The sequence below is a fragment of the Limanda limanda genome, chromosome 19 (assembly GCF_963576545.1).
Source record: "Limanda limanda chromosome 19, fLimLim1.1, whole genome shotgun sequence".
Classification (NCBI taxonomy): domain Eukaryota; kingdom Metazoa; phylum Chordata; class Actinopteri; order Pleuronectiformes; family Pleuronectidae; genus Limanda; species Limanda limanda.
In genome coordinates this window covers 7,037,237-7,056,215 of record NC_083654.1, presented here as the reverse complement: position 1 = coordinate 7,056,215, position 18,979 = coordinate 7,037,237, and the positions used below count along the sequence as shown (strand labels likewise).

At 45.0% G+C, this 18,979-nt stretch overlaps 2 protein-coding genes across 2 annotated transcripts in view; both read left to right on the top strand.

The window, feature by feature from the left end:
- Positions 1–3,385, top strand: part of LOC133026200 (protein L-Myc-1b-like) — a 3,479-nt gene extending 94 nt beyond the window's left edge. The window contains exons 1-2 of the mRNA XM_061093068.1: positions 1–573; positions 2,102–3,385. The exon at positions 1–573 is cut by the window's left edge and continues 94 nt beyond it. Coding sequence (XP_060949051.1) covers positions 1–573; positions 2,102–2,898 — 1,370 coding nt within the window. The 3' untranslated portion in view covers positions 2,899–3,385. The remainder of the gene's footprint in view (positions 574–2,101) is intronic.
- Positions 3,386–6,034: 2,649 nt separating this feature from the next.
- The window catches only part of trit1 (tRNA isopentenyltransferase 1), a 36,950-nt gene continuing 24,005 nt past the window's right edge, over positions 6,035–18,979 (top strand). Inside the window, exon 1 of the mRNA XM_061093109.1 lies at positions 6,035–6,193. Within this exon, the coding sequence (XP_060949092.1) occupies positions 6,035–6,193 (159 nt within the window). The remainder of the gene's footprint in view (positions 6,194–18,979) is intronic.

The following is an 18,979-nucleotide window of genomic DNA, read 5'->3' as shown; positions in this document are numbered from 1 at the left end:
CGAAGGAGGATTTCTTCAAGTCCACGGCGCCCAGCGAGGACATATGGAAGAAATTCGAGCTGGTGCCGACCCCGCCCATGTCCCCGGTGCGGGCGGTCGAGGGGTCGGGACGGGTCGGGCTGCTGTGCCCGACCCTCGGGGACAAGCTGGAGTGGGTGTCTCAGGTCCTGGGGCAGGAGGACGAGCAGCAGCAGCAGCAGCAGCAGCAGGAGCTGCCCTTCAAGCCGACCGCGACCAACGCCTCCTTCGGGAACCTGAGCTCCATCATCATCCAGGACTGCATGTGGAGCGGCTTCTCTGCCGGCCAGCAGCTGGAGCGAGTGGTGGCGGAGCGCTGCGCCTCCGGTCCCGGGACGACGGCAGCGGCAGCAGCGGCGGCGACCACCGCGAAAGTCTCCGCCGCGTCCGTAGCCTCCTCCCCGGGGAGGACGCCGTGTGGCCCCGTCGACCCGCCGGCCCTCAGCGGCTTGGCGGCGGACTGTGTGGACCCCGCTGCGGTGCTCACCTTCCCGCTAACCGGGGGATGCAAGAAACAAGTGTCCTCGGGTTCCGAGTCTCACACCGACTCATCAGGTCAGTACCACATCAAATATCCAGCTTCAGTGTTTCTGGTTTGATGAAGCGAGTCACCGTCCCCTCCTTATATCCTCCCGCGTGTCCCTGTGATATGTTACAGTATGCATTCTTAGTGCACCGGGCACCTCATGGTCTGTGGGGGACACTCCTGTCTCCTGCAGACAGCATCTTGCTGTGGCCTCTCTCAGCCACTGAGGGCTGGCATGGCACATGACTGCATTGCGTTACCTTGGTGCATTCAACACATGCTTCCAGCCCAGAGAGTGACACGCCCATCGAAACATCTGCTGCCTGGCAGGGCTCCAGCAGACCAGCTGCTCCCTCTCCCTGCTCCTCCAGTTTGACTTATGATAACAATATCCCATAACCACACTCCCCGCCTCTTAAGTGACAGCATTACAATAATGACAGTTATTGGGAACTTTTTTTTTAAGAAACAAGGAGTGGAAAAGAAAGGCATCCCTCGCTCTTTACTCTAAATTTCCCGGCTGTCTCCCGGCCTTCTTTCTGCCCCTCGGTGAACCCATACGACTGGGTTCGGTATGCAGGCTGCCATGTGATGTTGAGCTTGGACCATGCATAATGGTGCTCGGAATGTCACAAAGGGAACTTGTTGCTGCATTCCTCCACTCAACAGGCTGCAGCGCCAATTGTGTCAGTGGGTGGATTTGGTCCCAGCCAGCCGGGCGCTGTGAATAGAGCGGGATTAGCCGTTTAGGAGGTCGGCTGGACTCTTTGACGTGAGGCAGCATTTGACAGGGCATATAGTGTCAGCTTAGAAGAAGAGGAGAATGAGCAAATCATATGAAATCCACCTCTGCCTAATCTCCAGTAAAGAGCCTCTGTAGGGCAACTGGGTCCGTATGCCCGGTAATGTGAGCTGTTATCTTTTGTCACAACGCTGATGAAAATAATCGACGGGCACCCCTCCCTCCACAGCCATTTATCAGTCCCCTCTTTATTGTGCGATTCATACAGAGAAACCACTTTCTTAGCAGTCGAATCCATAGAGGTGCAATTACTTTTTAAAGTGACTTCACCAGAGCATTGGAATTCTCCCAAGAGTCTAGTCAGCTGGCGGGAATCTAGTCGATAAGAACCTTTCCTTAAGTTTAACACGCCCACCTCCACTAACTACAGCAGCAAATGGTTTATTAAATGTGTGAATATTAATCGGCTTGTTTCAACAAGTTGAAGAATTGCTGATTTTCACCTTGGTGCTATTTAACCCGCTCCATCTCTTGGCTCTCGTCCACCACATGAATGAATAGAGAGACTTTCCACTGCAGTGAGGATTTCGCAGCATTAGTGAGAGTGTGTATTTTGGTGTGTGTGAGATCATGCAGGTTTCTTGAGGTAGTGTGCGTTTCATTTTGACAGAAGCATTTAATGGTGCTGAGGAGTCCGAGGGCCAGGGAGAGTGTCCAGAGGCAGACCACCCTTTTTAATTGCCTAAAGTCTAAACCACATGTTTGCTTTTCCTCAAATAAAACATTTCCTTAATAGTTTTCTTTTGCTCTTTCAGATGATGAAGACGACAAGGATGAGGATGAAGAGGAGATTGACGTGGTGACAGTGGAGCACAAGCAGCAGCAGCAAAAACCTCGTCGGCTAGTCAATACCCGTAAACCCGTGACCATCACGGTGCGGGCTGACCCCCTTGACCCCGGCATGAAGCGTTTCCACATCTCCATCCACCAACAGCAGCACAACTACGCTGCCCCATCCCCGGACACTCTCCCCACGCCCCCTGAACCTCCTCGCAAGAGGGTCCGGCAGGAGGCCTCCACACAGGCACCCCAGCCCCACCACAACTCTCACTACCACCAGCCCCGGCCCGGCCACACCCCTCTGAACTTAGACGGCAGAAAGTCTCACGGAACCGCGGCCGGGGCGAGGTCCGAGTCGCCAAACCTCAGCGCCTGCTCTCCTACCTCCTCCATGTCGCCTTCATCCCCTCCTTCGTCGTCCTCCTCCTCCTCCTCCCCCCATCTCCAATGCTCCCCATCGAAGCCCCACTTCTTCTCCCAGCCCTCCAGCCCCCAGTCCTCAGACTGTGAGGACACAGACAAGCGCAAGGCGCACAACTTCCTCGAGCGCAAGCGGCGGAACGACCTGCGCTCGCGTTTCCTGTCACTGCGGGACGAGATCCCGGGCTTGGCGGACTGCCCCAAGACGCCCAAGGTGGCGATCCTGACGCGAGCCACGGAGTACCTGCAGCAGCTGCACACCAGCGAGAGGCAGAAGACTCAGGAGAGGAAGCAGCTGAAAGCCCGGCAGCTGCAGCTGCTGCAGAGGCTGGCCAAGCTCAAGCGCTCCTGAGTGCCAGGCCGTCACCACACACCTACACTCACAGAACTCAATGGGACTACATGAAGGAGAAAAGACACTAATGTTCACTTTGAGTTTGTCACTTTTGGAATAGTGCGGGTGGATGTTTGTTTTTGTTTTGTTTTTTTTCTTCTGTTTTTCTATTTTTGTGGTTTGCACATTAGCTACTGAGTGATTGACAAGGCCACAAGCCGGTCTGAACAGCAAGCTAGGGACTGAACTAATGAGGAATCTTTTGGGCGGATAATTTCAGTATAGATTAGTCAAACTGGTATGTTTCCCCTTAATAAAAACGTTCTGTTGCTTGCTACTGAAAGGTCTGCTGTGACAGCTTCTAGTTGATGAACAACTACATCTCTGCCGTTTAACTGCTGCATGGTCTGGTCTGACGTCTCCTCTTCCACTCAATCTGAAGAGCCCCCTAGATTTGATTACCCCTTCAAACTTCTGCTTTGTTATATTTTCCATTTACCATCAATTTCCCCTCATTCTCAGAAGCATCTAACCTCTTCCCTGCTGTTTCTTCATTGTTCCTCAGTCCCCCCCCCCCCCCTCGGCTTCAGCAGCTACTTTCCATCTTTATACCCGCTGATAATGGAGATGTAGGGAGCTGTAGTTGGACTGTACTGAGCCATGCAACAGTAACATTGTGACTGGATGGACGCGGTATGCTCAGCACCTCCTGAAATAGCTCAGGTTAAGTCCTGACGTCTGTGCCTGCAGGTTTCCACTGACTCCACTTGTGGATTTTGTCTTTTTCCTGTTTCATAAGAAATGTTTTGCCAGCAGCACTTTTGCCCACAGTAACTGAAAACATGTTGCCATGCAGGCATTGTTTTGAGATTCATCATATTTTACAAGCAACAATCTGCAAAAATGTTTGAGAAATGTCGATTTCACACTCTTATTGTTGTGTGATGGAGACCAGCCAAAGGGTGAATGTCTACTTCAGTTAATTAACCAAAAGAAACTCTTAGAGAGCATTTTCAATTTAATCTGTACGTCTGAGATGCCAACTTCTGCTTGGAGAGGAAACCCACTGAGTTCCAACTGTACATTTCCTTTTTTTTTGTTACCTGCATTTGATGTAATGCCTTTAGAAGCCTTTCAATGTACACAGACTAAACTGTTGGATGTTATGTATATAGTACCCTTACTGTACAGTCCCTTCCAAACCAAAACCAGAGCTGTCTACTATTCATCCTAGTTTTCGTTCGGCCTTGTGTAACTGACACCGGGGCCAGGCTTGCTGGCTTTTCAAAGATAACTCAAAGCTTCTATTTTTGTTTAAAAAAAAAAAAATGATTGAGAAAAAAAAAAAAGAGTCAAAATAAAAACACTCACTGAACATTGATCACACTAGCCACTTTGTCACACAGTTTTGTTTTTAAAATGCATACTTGTTTTCATTACTTTTTCATTTCTTTCCGGGTTTCTTTATTTGTATAAGTCGAGAGTTGACAAAAAGTTTTATACTATATTTTCCTACCGAGTTGTGTTTCCGTGTGAGCTAATTATTTTGTTATGTAGCTGGCAGGGGCTCTACTGGTGGATTATGTGCTGAAAATTGGCGGATAAGGTCTTCTTTCTCTGACGCTCAGTCTGGATTGGAGAGCACCTAAAAGCTCCTGGACTCACTGGAGCCGCAGTGCTCTCTTAAATCTGGTGTGGAGAGAGGTGGTGGGCTGCTTAAGAGGATCTACCGATTAAACTCCTGTCTCTGTGTAGCCTTTAGTGACCTTTATGTTACTGCTTTCTCTGCTCTTTTCTGAAAGCCCGGTGCTCCCTATTGTCCCATAAGCCATGCGACAGAACACTGTACTCCTGGATCTAGTACTCTAAATGACTGTCACAGCGTGTAGCATCGTACTCCCCTCTTATCAGTACTCAGGAAACCCTGTCCTCTGTAGCTCTTGCGAAAGGCCCATAGACTGTGCTTGAGGAGAAAAAGAAACAGAAATGTGTGTGTGTGAGTATATAACATAACATCAGAAAACACCCTTAGAGATGAGAATTAGAAGATTTGATCTGAGGATTCATGTACTTGGTTCAGGATATCATCATTAATATTTCCCTTTTTCCTCTTTCTCTAAAAACACCGCTTTGATTCAGCACAAACCACCAGTAGCCCCTGATTTATAGATTTTTTTTTTCCAATAGGGTGCACAATTCAGCAGTGGTGTGCCCTGTATTTTTTTTAATCTTATTTGTTTGGTAGCAGTGAACATTGCTTGCTATACTTTGGGTTTTCAATTATGGTGATTTTTGGAGCCTTGTCTCAGCACTTTTTTTTTTCTGTACCTCATACGCCTCTATATATGAAGAGTAAGTCAGAGAATTAATAAATTTCATGGTTTGACATCATAAATTAACATGTTTTGTCGTCCCTGTTTGTCCCTTTCACACACACACACACACACACGTGCACAAGAATAATAATCCTTATCTCGCTGCATCAAATTAGGTGGTAACCATCCACGGGTTAATCCTAACAAATAAATCTAGAACATTCAAATCCCAGCATGTGGCTTCACGATCAGAGTCACAGTCTTGTTGTTTTGTTCTCTTTGCTTCCCATGCAAAACCACCTGTATGAGTGAGCGTACATCTCCCCCCCCCTTCGCCATTTGTTCTGAGCAGCCTCCAATGTAACACATCCTGGCATCCTTGCCATGGCAACAAGCATCTGCGCTGGCAGCTGCAGAGCTCAGACAGTTTCCATAGAAACGATACCAACTACTCACTCTGCAGTCTTTCCTGTTCACACACATTGTAAATGTTATCAACCATCTGATGCGGTCACAAATGCAGCATCAGGGAGGGTAAAGTGTTCTGACGTCTTATTGGCTGATTCGTCTTTTCTTAAAAAAACAAAAAAACATACTGGTTTTAATCCAGCTAAATGAAAGGTGAAGCAGCAGGAGCTAATCAGAGCGTTGTGTGCACCACCAAGGTGAAAACGTTACATAATAATGACATCTATTTCATCTGAAAACGAAAGACCCGCCTCCCCCAGCCTCCTCCACAAGTTGCCACAGTAACGGCTGCCTGTTGCCTGGTAACAGAGCCCACCTCTTGATTCTGCTCCGGCTGCGCATGCGCGGCGACGTCAGAAGGCAGCGGCATCATGGCGGCGTCCACTCGCAGCATGCAGGGCGCCGTGCGGAGAGCCGTGGCCCCGGCGCTGGTGGTGATCCTGGGGGCCACCGGCACCGGGAAGTCCAAGCTGGCGATGGAGCTCGGGAAGCGGCTCCGGGGGGACATCATCAGCGCCGACTCCATGCAGGTAGGAGCCGCGGGGACACGAGGACAGGCCGCAGGGAGACCTGGACATGGCGGCCACGGTGCTCTGGATGACACAGATAAAGCGAGTTAAACGTGCGATTTGTCGTCGCTGTAATGCAGATTACATGAAGCTAAATATTACTGCGTCACAAACACAACCGAGGGAATGTTGCAGAGTGAGACTGTTCATAGTAGACTGCAGCCGGTCGAGTCCAGCTCCTTCCACCGGTGATCTCATGGCTGATCTGACGGGCTCGAGTCCAACCTGCCCGCAGGAGGCTGCAGGGACAGGACAGCTGAGCAGCTCACATGACTACATGATCTGATAGCTACACGCAACAGACATTCTGCAGAGATCAGGTCCAATGCAGTGCAGGCACACCAAGTAACAGTGCAGTGACTTATCTCAGCGCACACACACACATACAGGTAAAGAAGTGTGTGCACATTAAACAAGACAGATCATCTAGTAATGAGTCCTCCACTGATCGTCCCTCGCATGTGTCTTTGTAAATGTCCCAGCTGCTCCCTATTCTCTCATCTCATAAGATATGGCTCAGCTTTAAGTCTGTGATTTGTAATGTCAACATGCACCCCATAAGTAGTCTAGATTCAAAGTGTCATCCTCTAATCAAGTTGTGTCTCCTAGAAAGAGTTGCAAAGGAAAATATACACAGTTTATATAAGCAACTATAAAATGAAATATGAATAGAAGCAAAAGACGTGTTCAATAAAATGTAAGTTAACACAAGTCGAGGTAGCGACCGTGCCAAAAGCAATCATGGCAGTACAGGGACTGATCTGTATATAGGTATAAGTATGATTGATAATGTAAATAATATAAATATTGCACCATGTATTTAAGTGGTATGATAGTTATTGCACGGTGGTTTAAGGTATCAAAGGAAGATGATGGTTATGATACATATATAGAGAGACGATTGAAGCACAAATAGTATAAATAGAGAGAGTGAGTTATAAACCTTTAAAAGAACTTAATTTTGCAAAGTCAGTTTGGTGTGACTTAAATCTGTGAGACGTCACAGTGAAAATGGTTAGTTTAGCTTGCAGTTTCAGTGTGTAAAGTTAAGGTAAAAGGGACCTATTGGCAGAAATGTAATATAAAGTAATCCTCGGGATGTTTTCACTAGTGTGTTTCATCTAACATGTACGAACTGTTGTTTTCTTAACCCTAGAATGGGCTCTTTATATTTAAATACTTTATATTTACATCGGGAGTGGGTCCTCTCTACGGAGGCCGCCATGTTTTTACAGTAGCCCGAACAGGACAAACTAAACACCTTTTTTTGACAACTGAAGGTTTCCACAGGTTCTCTTCGATGTTTGGAAGAGGAGGTTGAGGTGAGGGGAAGTCATCTGCAATATGCAACTTCACCACTAGATGTCACTACATTTTACACACTGAACCTTTAATTGCGACTTTCTTATAGGAAAACCACATTTAATTGTTATTCTTAGATGAAAAAATTGTGGAAAACAGTTGATCCAACTCAAAGAAATTAAAATGTAACATTGTATGCAGAACACTAAGCATTTGTGATAGAATATACAGCATGCGTAATAAAATAAGAAAACACTCAAACATTTATGGTTATAGATGACTAATTTGCAATCCATGATAAATTAAAAATTGCACTCTGCAGAATGGCATCAGGTGGTAGTTGTGTAGGGATACTTTGATACAAGTGTGTAGCATGAAGTGCAGATGTTGCACAGGGAGATTTGAATGGTCATTATTGTAATTTAAGCAATGTATAAAAAAAACTGTAGATACTGAAACATTGTCAAATACACATATATAATGGGCCTCAACATGACAGTTAGAGCCAAGTGCTGTGAGTTTGCTGTATTCAGATAGGCGTGTGTGTGTGTGTGTGTGTGTGTGTGTGTGTGTGTGTGTGTGTGTGTGTGTGTGTGTGTGTGTGTGTGTGTGTGTGTGTGTGTGTGTGTGTGTGTGTGTGTGTGTGTGTGTGTGTGTGTGTGTGTGTGTGTGTGTGTGTGTGTGAGCGCACCGGAACAATTGAAAACTGTCATGCTTGCGTCACTACTCTTCTCTCCCTCAGCCATGCTTTCCCTTGTGGTTCTCAGGCTCTGTTACCAAAGCTACCACGGGGCGCGCACATAAAAGAAAAGGTTGGATACTGGTTTGAGTCTGGGTCACCTTAGAGCACCATAATGTCACATACGTTCACACACACTCGGACACAAACACACACTCAGCACCCTTCGTTCGATCCAAATCAGGTTTATTTCTCCTGCCTCAGCACCACCTTCCTGCCCCTTGGTGTGGATTGTCCTTGGGCGTGTGTGTGTGTCCCTGCAGAGGAGCGATTCCTCCAACAGTCACCTGGTACTGGGTAAACTGGGTTACGCTAATAACATGTCAGCCCAGAATATCTCAACCAGCAGCAGAAGCAGCAGCTCTGGTGGAGAGGAACATTGGCCTAGTTGCGGCACGGCAGCCCCAGCCTGTCTCTGCAGACCTGTTGCTGCCCTCTTGTTGGTGTGTGTGACGGTGAGAGAGACGCGTAGACACAGAGTGAGTGAGAAAGAGACTGCTTGTGTGAGAACGAGGCTGTGTGTAGGCTAGAGCTGGCCTGTGTTGTCTTTGGGATAGGAAACAGTCTGGTCTTGTTTGGGAGAAAGCAGCATTGTGCTGAGCTGGTGCATATTCAGCGTCGCGCTACGCCAGCCCAGCAGCTGATGGTGAATGGGCACGCTGTGGCCACTGGGAAGTGTCCATTGTCCCGCGGAGAATTGGTTCCCACACTCCCTAACACTCCTATTGTGTTATCATGGATCCCTCTCTCTCCTCCTGCCCCTGGCCCATGCCCCCAGCCCACAGTTCATTGGACATGCAAGGGGATATTATTCACTCGTTAAAAGAACATGCTATCTATGGCACACACACAAGTGCTGTGCTGTACTGTCATTGAATGAGGCTCAGTCAAAGTAGTGTAAACCCCCGTGGTTCCAAAAGTGGGGTCTGAGGACCAGCAGGGGGTCCTTCAGAGGCTTCCAGCTCAACTGTCACGGGTCTTTTATGGGAAAATGTGAGCATCTTTGTCCGATTAAAATTTGTCACCCACAGTGGAATGATCTCACTTGGTATCCACAAGTCTAAAATTAATCATCAATTTCAAGTCTTACACAGAGAATCCGGGGTTCCTTTGCACCAAATGAGAAGAATCCAGAACTGGGTTAGTAGTACAGCACATCCCATCCTTTACTAAATTTAACTGCACTCGATGCCCTTTCACATTTCATTTCCTCATGTTCTTTTTCTTGTACAGTTTTTTTTAAATCTATTCGCATTGGATTCTAGATACTCGTATATGGAGGTTTAAGGGCTGTGCAATATGACTTAAAATAAAATGTTGTAATTATTTCAAACTTTTATCTTTACTATGATTAATGGACGATTATGTTATGCCCCGAAAAAGTATTAACCGAATTATCTGATATGTGCAAGATTAAGTCAGTGAGAGGTTCTCAATGTCAGCTTTGATTTACATGCATCTACATGATGTGACTTCATCTGGGCACAAGGACCTACCTCTTTCTTTCTAACGAGGTACATTATCAAAACCTTTCATCTCTGCACTGCCCTCTGATTAAGGAATCATTGCCAAATTTAATACATTAAATGTTTTCCTCCTTTATATCGGTATCATCATCGGCCCCAAAAAAAATTCATATCAGTTGGGCTCTAATAACGACATGTTTTTATTCTATTAGCGTTAACCGTGTCACTATGGGCTGTTTGGGAAAATACATTTCTTATCAGAAGATTTTCAAGCTTCTGAGATGTCCTATATGTGACTGTGAAACTTATCTGCCTTCAAACCAAGTGTTAGAAGGGTGTATATACTTTATAAATGCAATATTAGAACGTTACAGAGTAACAACTTGAGACCTGTTTTTTGGTACCACATTAAGGTCAAAAGGTGACCGTTGCAATGATTGTTTAAATCGGAGCTTTTGATGAGCTGACATCATTTGTTAAAGCGTGACCTCAGGAGAGGGTGATTTATTAAGCCGCTGCTCGCCGACAGCGCTTTGCGAGGCATTATTGGTAATGAGAGGCGGTTGACACAGGCTGTGTCGGTAAGGATAGAGTGAGTGCACTTCAGTGGTGATTCATGCTCAGCCTGAAACATTAGATGAGTCTGCTCAAAGCCGATTTCCCTGTTCATATACGCTGCCTTGTGTATGTTCGGCTGAACATCACTGCAGGGAAATGTTCCGTCTCCTGTCTCACTCTTCACTTGATCAACATTGGCACACTGTCCATGTTTTTTACACGTCTTGTCAGTCTCTTCTTTTTTTTATACCACATATGCAGCTTTGTTTGCAAACAGGAAGGATCAGGAAGGTCATTCAGGTGATTCTATGTGCTGTAACTGAGGATATACAGAGGCAACTTTATGGTGAAGTACAATATATTTCTTACAGTGTTGATTAAGTCCTTTTTAAGAATCTTTAATACTGTTTGTTTCAATATAGATTCTGGGGCACTTCATGTACAAAGTAGAGTTTGGAAGTTTGGAAACGATAACGTACAAACTCACAACCACTGGCTGATTGGGTCTTTACGGTAACATTTCCTTCACTGATTCGTATCATGAATAATCAATTACTAGCGATGTTGTCTTTGCTAACAGCTGATTTGCTGAGATAAATTCTGCATTTTATAATGATACAACTGTGGAGGCTATATCTTAGATATGTTTTAACACACAGGTTCACTGTATTCAAATAAGTGCTGCCTGGAAACTTGGAAGTTAATCTAAATGGATCATTACAAGACTTTTCATTAGTAATGCAAAGTGATGCAAAGTCTATTAAATTATGAGTTAATTGGCTAAATCACACAAAACCGACAGAGTAATTTATTTAATACTTCAAGATTTGAATCTCCCAACATTTTCCACTCTGGGCAAAGGTTGTGCCCGTTATTTTTTTTTTTTTGTGCCCGAGCAGATTTGTAATGTGCTAACTTTTGACAAAATAAATAGTTTTAGTGCAGTGTGTAAAGGGGCTGGGCTTGTCCGCTGTTGGCAGGTCTTTGGAGTAATTTACTAAAGGGGCCATCAGTGGCCCTCAAGGGCAATTTAACAGGTCATGCACATGCATAGACCATTAGGCTGCATTAGTTTGTGGAACTATTGGAAGTATCGGGGGCCGGTGACCTCCGATTCACGCGTGTATGAGAGAAGAAGCTGTCGTAAAGCGAGCATGAGATCTGCAAGTTGTGATGAAGGCGGAGAATTTGTAAGGCTTATTAATTTTCTAGTGAACAGTGTGGAAGCTTCCATGTGTCACACTGGTACTTGTAGCGCCATTTAATTAGAATCAAGGAGGAAAGAGCTAATTTTTTAAGTTTGATGGTCATGCTTTGACCGCTGTGAGGCTTAAACGTTGTGATTATTATTGGCCAGGCACACACACACACACACAGACACATGCACACACATACAGACACACACACCCTTGCATCAACTGCAATCTACGTATTAAACACATCCCACAGCTATGTGTTATATCCCTCTAATACGCTCGCAGTCATCCCTCCTCCTCCTCTCTCTCTTTCTGTGCATATCTCTTCGTCTCTTTCTATCTCTCTCTCTCCTCCTCCCTCTGTCTCTCTATCTGTCTGGTGTGGCTATGACCTGTCTGGGCTTTGACGTATCTGTTTGTATTGTAAGTGAGGCGATGCCGCCGCCTCCCACATCCGATTTATGATGCATCTTTTTGAAGTAATCTAAGCCTTTGTAGGAGCAAGCCAAAAAACAAAGCTGATGAACTGTTATTTGTGTTGCATGCATGTGTGTGTGTGTTTGCGTGCAGTCTTCGGGTGTGGTGATGCGGTCACCGCTACAGTAAAGCGGCGAGGGAGAGGAGGATGGCAGGAGGGTGGACGAGGAAGAGGAAGGGGGGGTGGGTGGGTGTGCAGTGCCATGAATGATTTATTAGTCTGGCATTACTGGGCCATTCCCCACAGAGAGAAGAGAGAGGAGGATGGAGGGATACATTGTTGAAGGATGCTGCCTTGAGTGGGAAGGATAGAGGAGGTGAAAAAAAAGAGGCAGAGAGAAGGAAGGGATTCAAAGAGGAGGATATAAATGTAGAGCCAGATTACAGTTTGTCTGTCGGGCCGTGTCCAGGGGTCAGACTAAGGACAAAGTTGTTCCGTCTTCCTCTCTGCACCAGGGCTGACCTACAACAACTGACCCGGCTATTGTCTGTGATCACGGCTCTCAACACGCCGGCTTTTTACACCAATGAATTGTTCATGTAAATGTCACAAGTCAAGGGCAAGTTTGAGGGAGCTCTGATGTGCTCCTATTAATTAATGTAAATGCTCAGGATTTATTTATTTAATTTAGAGCAAGGTGCTATACAGTGCACACACATTCATACAGTGCCTGTATACACAGGGCTTTTGTCTGTGCCACACCATTCACACCCTGTCAGGGGCAATTTGGGGTTCAGTATCTTGCCCAAGGACACATCAGAGTGCAGATTGGATGAGCCAGGGACTGAGCCACCAACATTGTGGTTGGTGGATGACCCGCTCTACCTCTTGAGCCACAGCCGCTAAGCCAATGTGCCAATCAGACCTTTCTCCGATTCTGATTCTCCAACTCCGATTATTGTCTGATACCTAAGTACTGATCAAATACCAAGGATCTTGTTCCTCCACAACATACAGGATGTGGCCTGGTATCGATATGAGCTTTGCGTTTCATTGGCTCCCAAAGTCTATTTGGATCAGATTCGTTTGGCCAATTAATTAGGAACATTATTGGCGCGGATACTGCTAGATCAGCATCACTGCTACATCAGTGTAATACTACACTGCAAGGTCTGCTTCATCTCCTTTTTAGGCTTTCTCTGAATCTTATTATATGTCTCAATGAGTGTTTGTTCTCTCTGTCTCTTTTCTTTTTTCCCGCACTCCTCTATCTCTCTTGCCCTCATTCTGTTTGCTCCCCCCCCCACGAAATCTCCTTATTTATGTGGCAGAGGAACAGCTGTCTCGTGCAGGGCGTAAGGTTGGCCAGGCAGGCCGGCTGGCTGCAGGCTCCGTAGAGCTCGAACACTGAGCTCATTGTCTCACTCTCACACTCACACAGAGGCATTCCTCTCTTCTTGCACACAAGCCACTCCGTCACCTCAGTTCTCACCCATTCACATCCATCTGAAAGCGGGACAGGAAAGAGTAGGCAGCTGAACCCACGTTTGCTGGGCTTCCATTGAAGGGTATTAACGCGAATTATGACGTTTGCAATGAGCTGAATGTGATAAGCTGGGAAAATGATAGAAAAGTGACACAACACTACGTCACAACACTACATCCACAACACTACATCACCACACTACATCCAACACTACTACACTGCCGTTGGAGAACGTTAAATGCAACCTCAGAGTTTTCAAACTAAAAACGAAAGACAGCATCCTTTTTCGATCTTCTCAGTTTTAGCATCTCTAAAAAAGGAGTGAGGACGCCAGGCGTATCAGTAGCAGTCAATGAGTTTTCTTTTTTTTTGTATGTTTATTGAGCATCGATGATACAAAATGAGGACATATGTCAACGAGAAAACTTAGAAGTGTGTACGCAGCCTAAGACTGGAACATTTATGGTTTCATCCCTTTGTAGTTTAGAGCTGGCTGTTACAATATCTGTCCACCTACAAATCTTGTGCATAGCTCGTTGTCCATGAGAAGAAAAGAGCTCAGTGCATTTCCTTGTTTGGTCTTCAGATAGAATATAAAAATGACCAGCATTAACTGCGACCAAACCACTCAAATCACAACTAATTAATTTTTCCTTCAGGTGAAGTAACATCGTGTAGACGCCTGTAGTTTCATACCAACTCACAAAGTCCCTAGTCATCTAAACGACATGTAATATAATGTCTCTCCTGAAAAAGTTGTGCTACTGCTGAGCTTTCCTCTTTGTGTCCTAATGTCGTCTCGCTTGAACTACTGGCTACACTGCCCCCCCCACAACATATGTTTGGACCGCCAGGTTTGTCATTACATCGTCGTAGGACAAAGAATATGGATAGAAGGATCTGTCTGTTTCTATATCTATGAGCATAAACAAGCCTTTATAATGCAGTAGATCCTCCCTCCATCCCAGCTGATGGAAAAAATGTCCCATATCTTTCAGAATCTTACTCAAGAAAACGCTGAGTTACTTGCCCGCCCGCCTCCTTTATTGTGACATCTTCTTTCAAACGTATAAACATGATTAGTTGTGTTGATTTTTTATCTGATTCCTCTGAGCGTTAACATCAAAGCAATTTGTAGCTCATTTCCACCACCTCTACTGTAAGGCTTAATTTATTCCTCATCTTCCCTCTCATTTGCAGCTTCCCCTCAAAGTGTTTTTCTCCTCACATCTTGCACTCAAGTGGCTTTTTACAGTTTTTTTCTGATTTGCACGCCTGTAGTCTTTTGTCTTGTCCCGGTTTAGGCAAAATTAAAATCTTCACAGTATGTTTCTGTTACTGTTCGCACGAGAGCACCTAAATGTACATTAGGGAGTGGTTACATAACGATTAACTGCGTGTTCCCACTGGCAGGTAAGAATGGGCTGAGTGAGAGGGATTGCCAGGAGGCAGAGGAACGACAGAAGAGACTGCTTGAGCAAAAAGAAAGGCAAGAGCGAGGAGAATCAGGGGCTGTTCCCAGCTGACATAGGGCGGGGGGCGGGGCTGGTTCTGATCTAGCTGAACCATGGGTTCGGTTCATTTTGGGTAGTTCAGACGTTAGGACCAGTTGTAAGAAGTTGAGACGGCATAAGGGAAGAATAAGAAAAATCAGAAAGTCACAGGATCGCCTGTAGTCTCCACCACAGAAGATATAATGAATGAACGACAAGGAGTGTTCACTTTGCTGGTAGCAATCAGGATATTACAGTTGCAACGAAATTAACAAAGGGAACTGGTTTATTAATTTTCTCATTTCAAAAAAGTTCTGTAGGCCAACTGACAACATGGCAACGTCAGACACATGCCCATCTAAAAATGCAATCAGTCATGTAGGCTATAGGTAGATGTAGACAACATTTGTGATGACATCAAGACCAAATTCTTCAGTCCACTCCTTAACTTGCACTGTGAAACCAAAACAAAATGGATTAAATGTCATGTGACAAAGACATGCACTTTGGTCCAAACTTTGTAGTGTACAAGCGGACTCATAGTCTCCAATTAACCAAAACCCAATCTGCATCTTTTGGACTTTAGCAGAAAACTCCACACAGAAAGTCCCCACTCAGCCGTGATGTTTGCACCCACAATGGATGAAAATTAAAAAGAGTAAAAATAAACAGATAGTAAAAGAGATGCTTTAGTAAAACCCAGTAAAATAAAAGACACAAGAATATATTTCATTCCAAAATGCTCTAAATCTATATGGACTTTTGTCATTGTCCTTGGACACAGCAGTTCACAAAATCTCAACATGAGGTCCATTTAGTATCTTTCAGTTGTATCACATCACATCTTTCTTGCCTGGTTGTCCTTAAATCTAGATTTTCAAAGCCTTTTAAAGTGCTCGGAAAAGTGTGACCTTGAATTTAACCTAAAATTCCATGAAAACTGTCGTAATTCCATCGTTTGATGAAGGTCATATGATGGGACTGAAAGCTCCAAGACAGTTGCTGAATGGGCCACGTGGTGAGCGTGTTTTGTAAACTTCTGAAAAGTTGTGAGTGTGTGTTATGAAGAGAGCCATTGTCCCCCCACTGTGTGGGGAGCAAGCGTGTTAATTCGGGAGGTGTGTGGCTCTGAATGAGAGACACATGACCCTTACTCACTAAGTGGCTCGCGCTCTTTAAATACGTCTCTCACACACACACACACACACGCACACACACACACATACACACACACAAACACACACACACACACACACACATACACACACAGATTTCACTCTCTGTCTCTGAGCGCCTCTATCTGTCTTTCTCTCACCATATTTCCGTATCCTCTCTGTACAATCTGTAAGTGTGTGTGTGTGTGTGTGTGTGTGTGTGTGTGTGTGTGTGTGTGTGTGTGTGTGTGTGTGTGTGTGTGTGTGTGTGTGTGTGTGTGTGTGTGTGTGTGTGTGTGTGTGTGTGTGTGTGTGTGTGTGTGTGTGTGTGTGTGTGTGTGTGTGTGTGTGTGTGTGTGTGTGTGTGTGTGTAAGAGCAGAGAGGAGAGTTGTGGTGGATAATGTGTGCAAATTTGCCAGGGAGCATCCTGTTCTCTGTAACAAGTACACAGTGCTCTTATGTCTTTTCTTCTGTCTGTTCATTTCTTCTTCCCTCTCATTCTCTCCAACGTTGTTGCTCTCCATCCATCCATCCCTCCCTCCCTCCCTCCCTCGGCTGACAGTGTTGTCGTGCAGAGAAGCAGTGAATAATTCACCAGGCTGGGTTGTTCCACCCTGCCGTGCTCCACACTTTCGGGGTGCTGTGGTGCTGAAGAACATTTGGCCAAGTACACGCAGCCCACACACACTGTCACCAAGGATGCGATCAATAACCTGCGCACAGTTACACTAATTACCCAGTGCATGTATGTAGAGTTAAACAGAGTTGCCTTGAAGTGTAAGATTTAGATGACTTGAAGATTTTTGATAACAAAGCCGGGGCGTGTTCTAGAGGATGTGGTCTCGACTTGTACCACAAAATGCTTCCTAAACAGAAAACAAGTTGTTTCATTCTTTCAGCAATATAATCTTCTATAGTGAACACAGCTTTCATGATTCTTTGATTTTTGAAGCCTGAATATGACCAGAAATGAAAAGCTCATGTTAGCTTATAAATAAACTACGTCACTGCCTCATGACTTCATAGTAACCACTACTAAGCTTCCAACCTGTAATTTATTTTGGTGCAAGTATCAGAATGTGTGTGTAAAGGTGAAAATGCGAGGTCATCCGTTTTTGTTTGGCGTGATGACATTTAATGCTCTCATCATTCTTGGTTGTCTTTAGCCACTTGTTGGGAACCATCTTTTTTGGAAGCTTTAAAGAAATCAGGAGCTGGGTATCTACTGATGTATTTTCTTTCACTGCAGGGAGTAGACCGTGAAAATATCTTGAACTTGTGTTAACCACAGACCTTATTTCAGTCATCTAACCAAAAACACATCAAAAAAACCATTGACTCTGGGAAGTGGGAACCAGAAGTGGAAAAAATAGAACTCATTTATGGTTTTTAGCACTAAATTTTGCAGCGCACAATTGCAAACGCACACAAAAACAGGCAATGTAACAGTAACTAGCTGTGCATCTCAGAATGCTTTTGTATTTCTTGCAATTGAAAATGAATGCAAACTAGTGTCAGAGGCCCCAAATCATGTTTTAAAACATAACATACAATATAGTGGAACTTTCTGAAGGCATATCTGTGATACATTGTTCCCATATCATACAGTTAATCCGTGCCGGTTTATATTTAGTAAAGTCCCCGTGCTTTGTCTGAAACAGTTGACTTTTAGATCGTACCTACTTACTCTTACAAGACAAGGGAGAGGAAAAAAGCCACTGAGAGGGAAGCCAGAGTTTTGTGGAAATCAAAAGACTGACATGCTTCAGTTAAAATATTTATGTTTGTACAGTAAAGTTGTCAATGAATAAATAACTAAAAAGTTGATTATTTAATGTAAAAGTTTGGATCAGTCAGGGATAAGGTTGATTTTATAGCTATCTACAGGTTGGACTAAAATGCACCAGAATCCTATGCCCGCCAGCCCGTCCTTGCTTATGGTGATGCGCGCCAGAAATTTCAGGGTTCTTCCTCCATAGAAAAATTGCAGAAAAACAACAGAATTTGTAAAGTTAGATAATGTAAGGACAGTAGGAGGAGATGGCGGGGCGATTTGGCTTGAATTGGCCTGCTCGGCGCAGCGTGAATGACAGACACAGAGAGGAGCAGTAAATCACTGACAGAGACAGTAAAAACAGTAAAAAACATATGTTTTAACGGTCCAAACATGAATGATTAGACCCAAAATCAACTCTGTAAGTGGACAAAGTGGATCTGTGTGTGGCTCCTTGAGTGTCTGCCCCAGGCTTGGTGCTGCTGTGGCCGGGCAGTGCGCAATCTGGGCTGGGCAGTAGAGCTGTCGGGTGCCAGTGCCCTGGTGCTCCCTCTACGTTTCAGCTGGTACCACAATGCGTTAGGCGCAACCATCTCTATACTCCATCATTAATGTCATTGAAGGAGCATACAAATTCTCAGATGGCTCCTGTAGGGAGATTACCGAGACAGAAACTGTACGAAAAACCTCTGAATGGTTTGTCAGGACAAAGAAGCGCACACAAGCTGGAAGTGTTGCTCCTGCAGGACACAAGCCAGTGCTCAAACTGATTTGTTTGCGCTTCTTCTTCTGTGTGGCAGTGTTGTACCTTGTCATCGTGGGAAAGGCTTTGTGTTGATGTCACAGCTCGTGCGCGCATTGAACCATCCATCAAGCATAACCACAGCCTCAATCTTCCTTACAATAATTCACTACTTGTTTAGAATCTGGTTATGAAAATATGGAGTCATTAGGATAAGGGTATAATATGGAATATAATGTATAATGTGCCAGACACCATCACATTCTGACTTTGATAACTTTCCACACATGCTGTAGACTGGCTTATCCTACTTTCAGGATTCTCCACGTCTTTGTGGAAGACTCTGTGACTACACAGTGGGAAAAATCGAGCGCTCTATAGACACTGTGCACAAACAGTGGCGTACTGTGGATGTGGT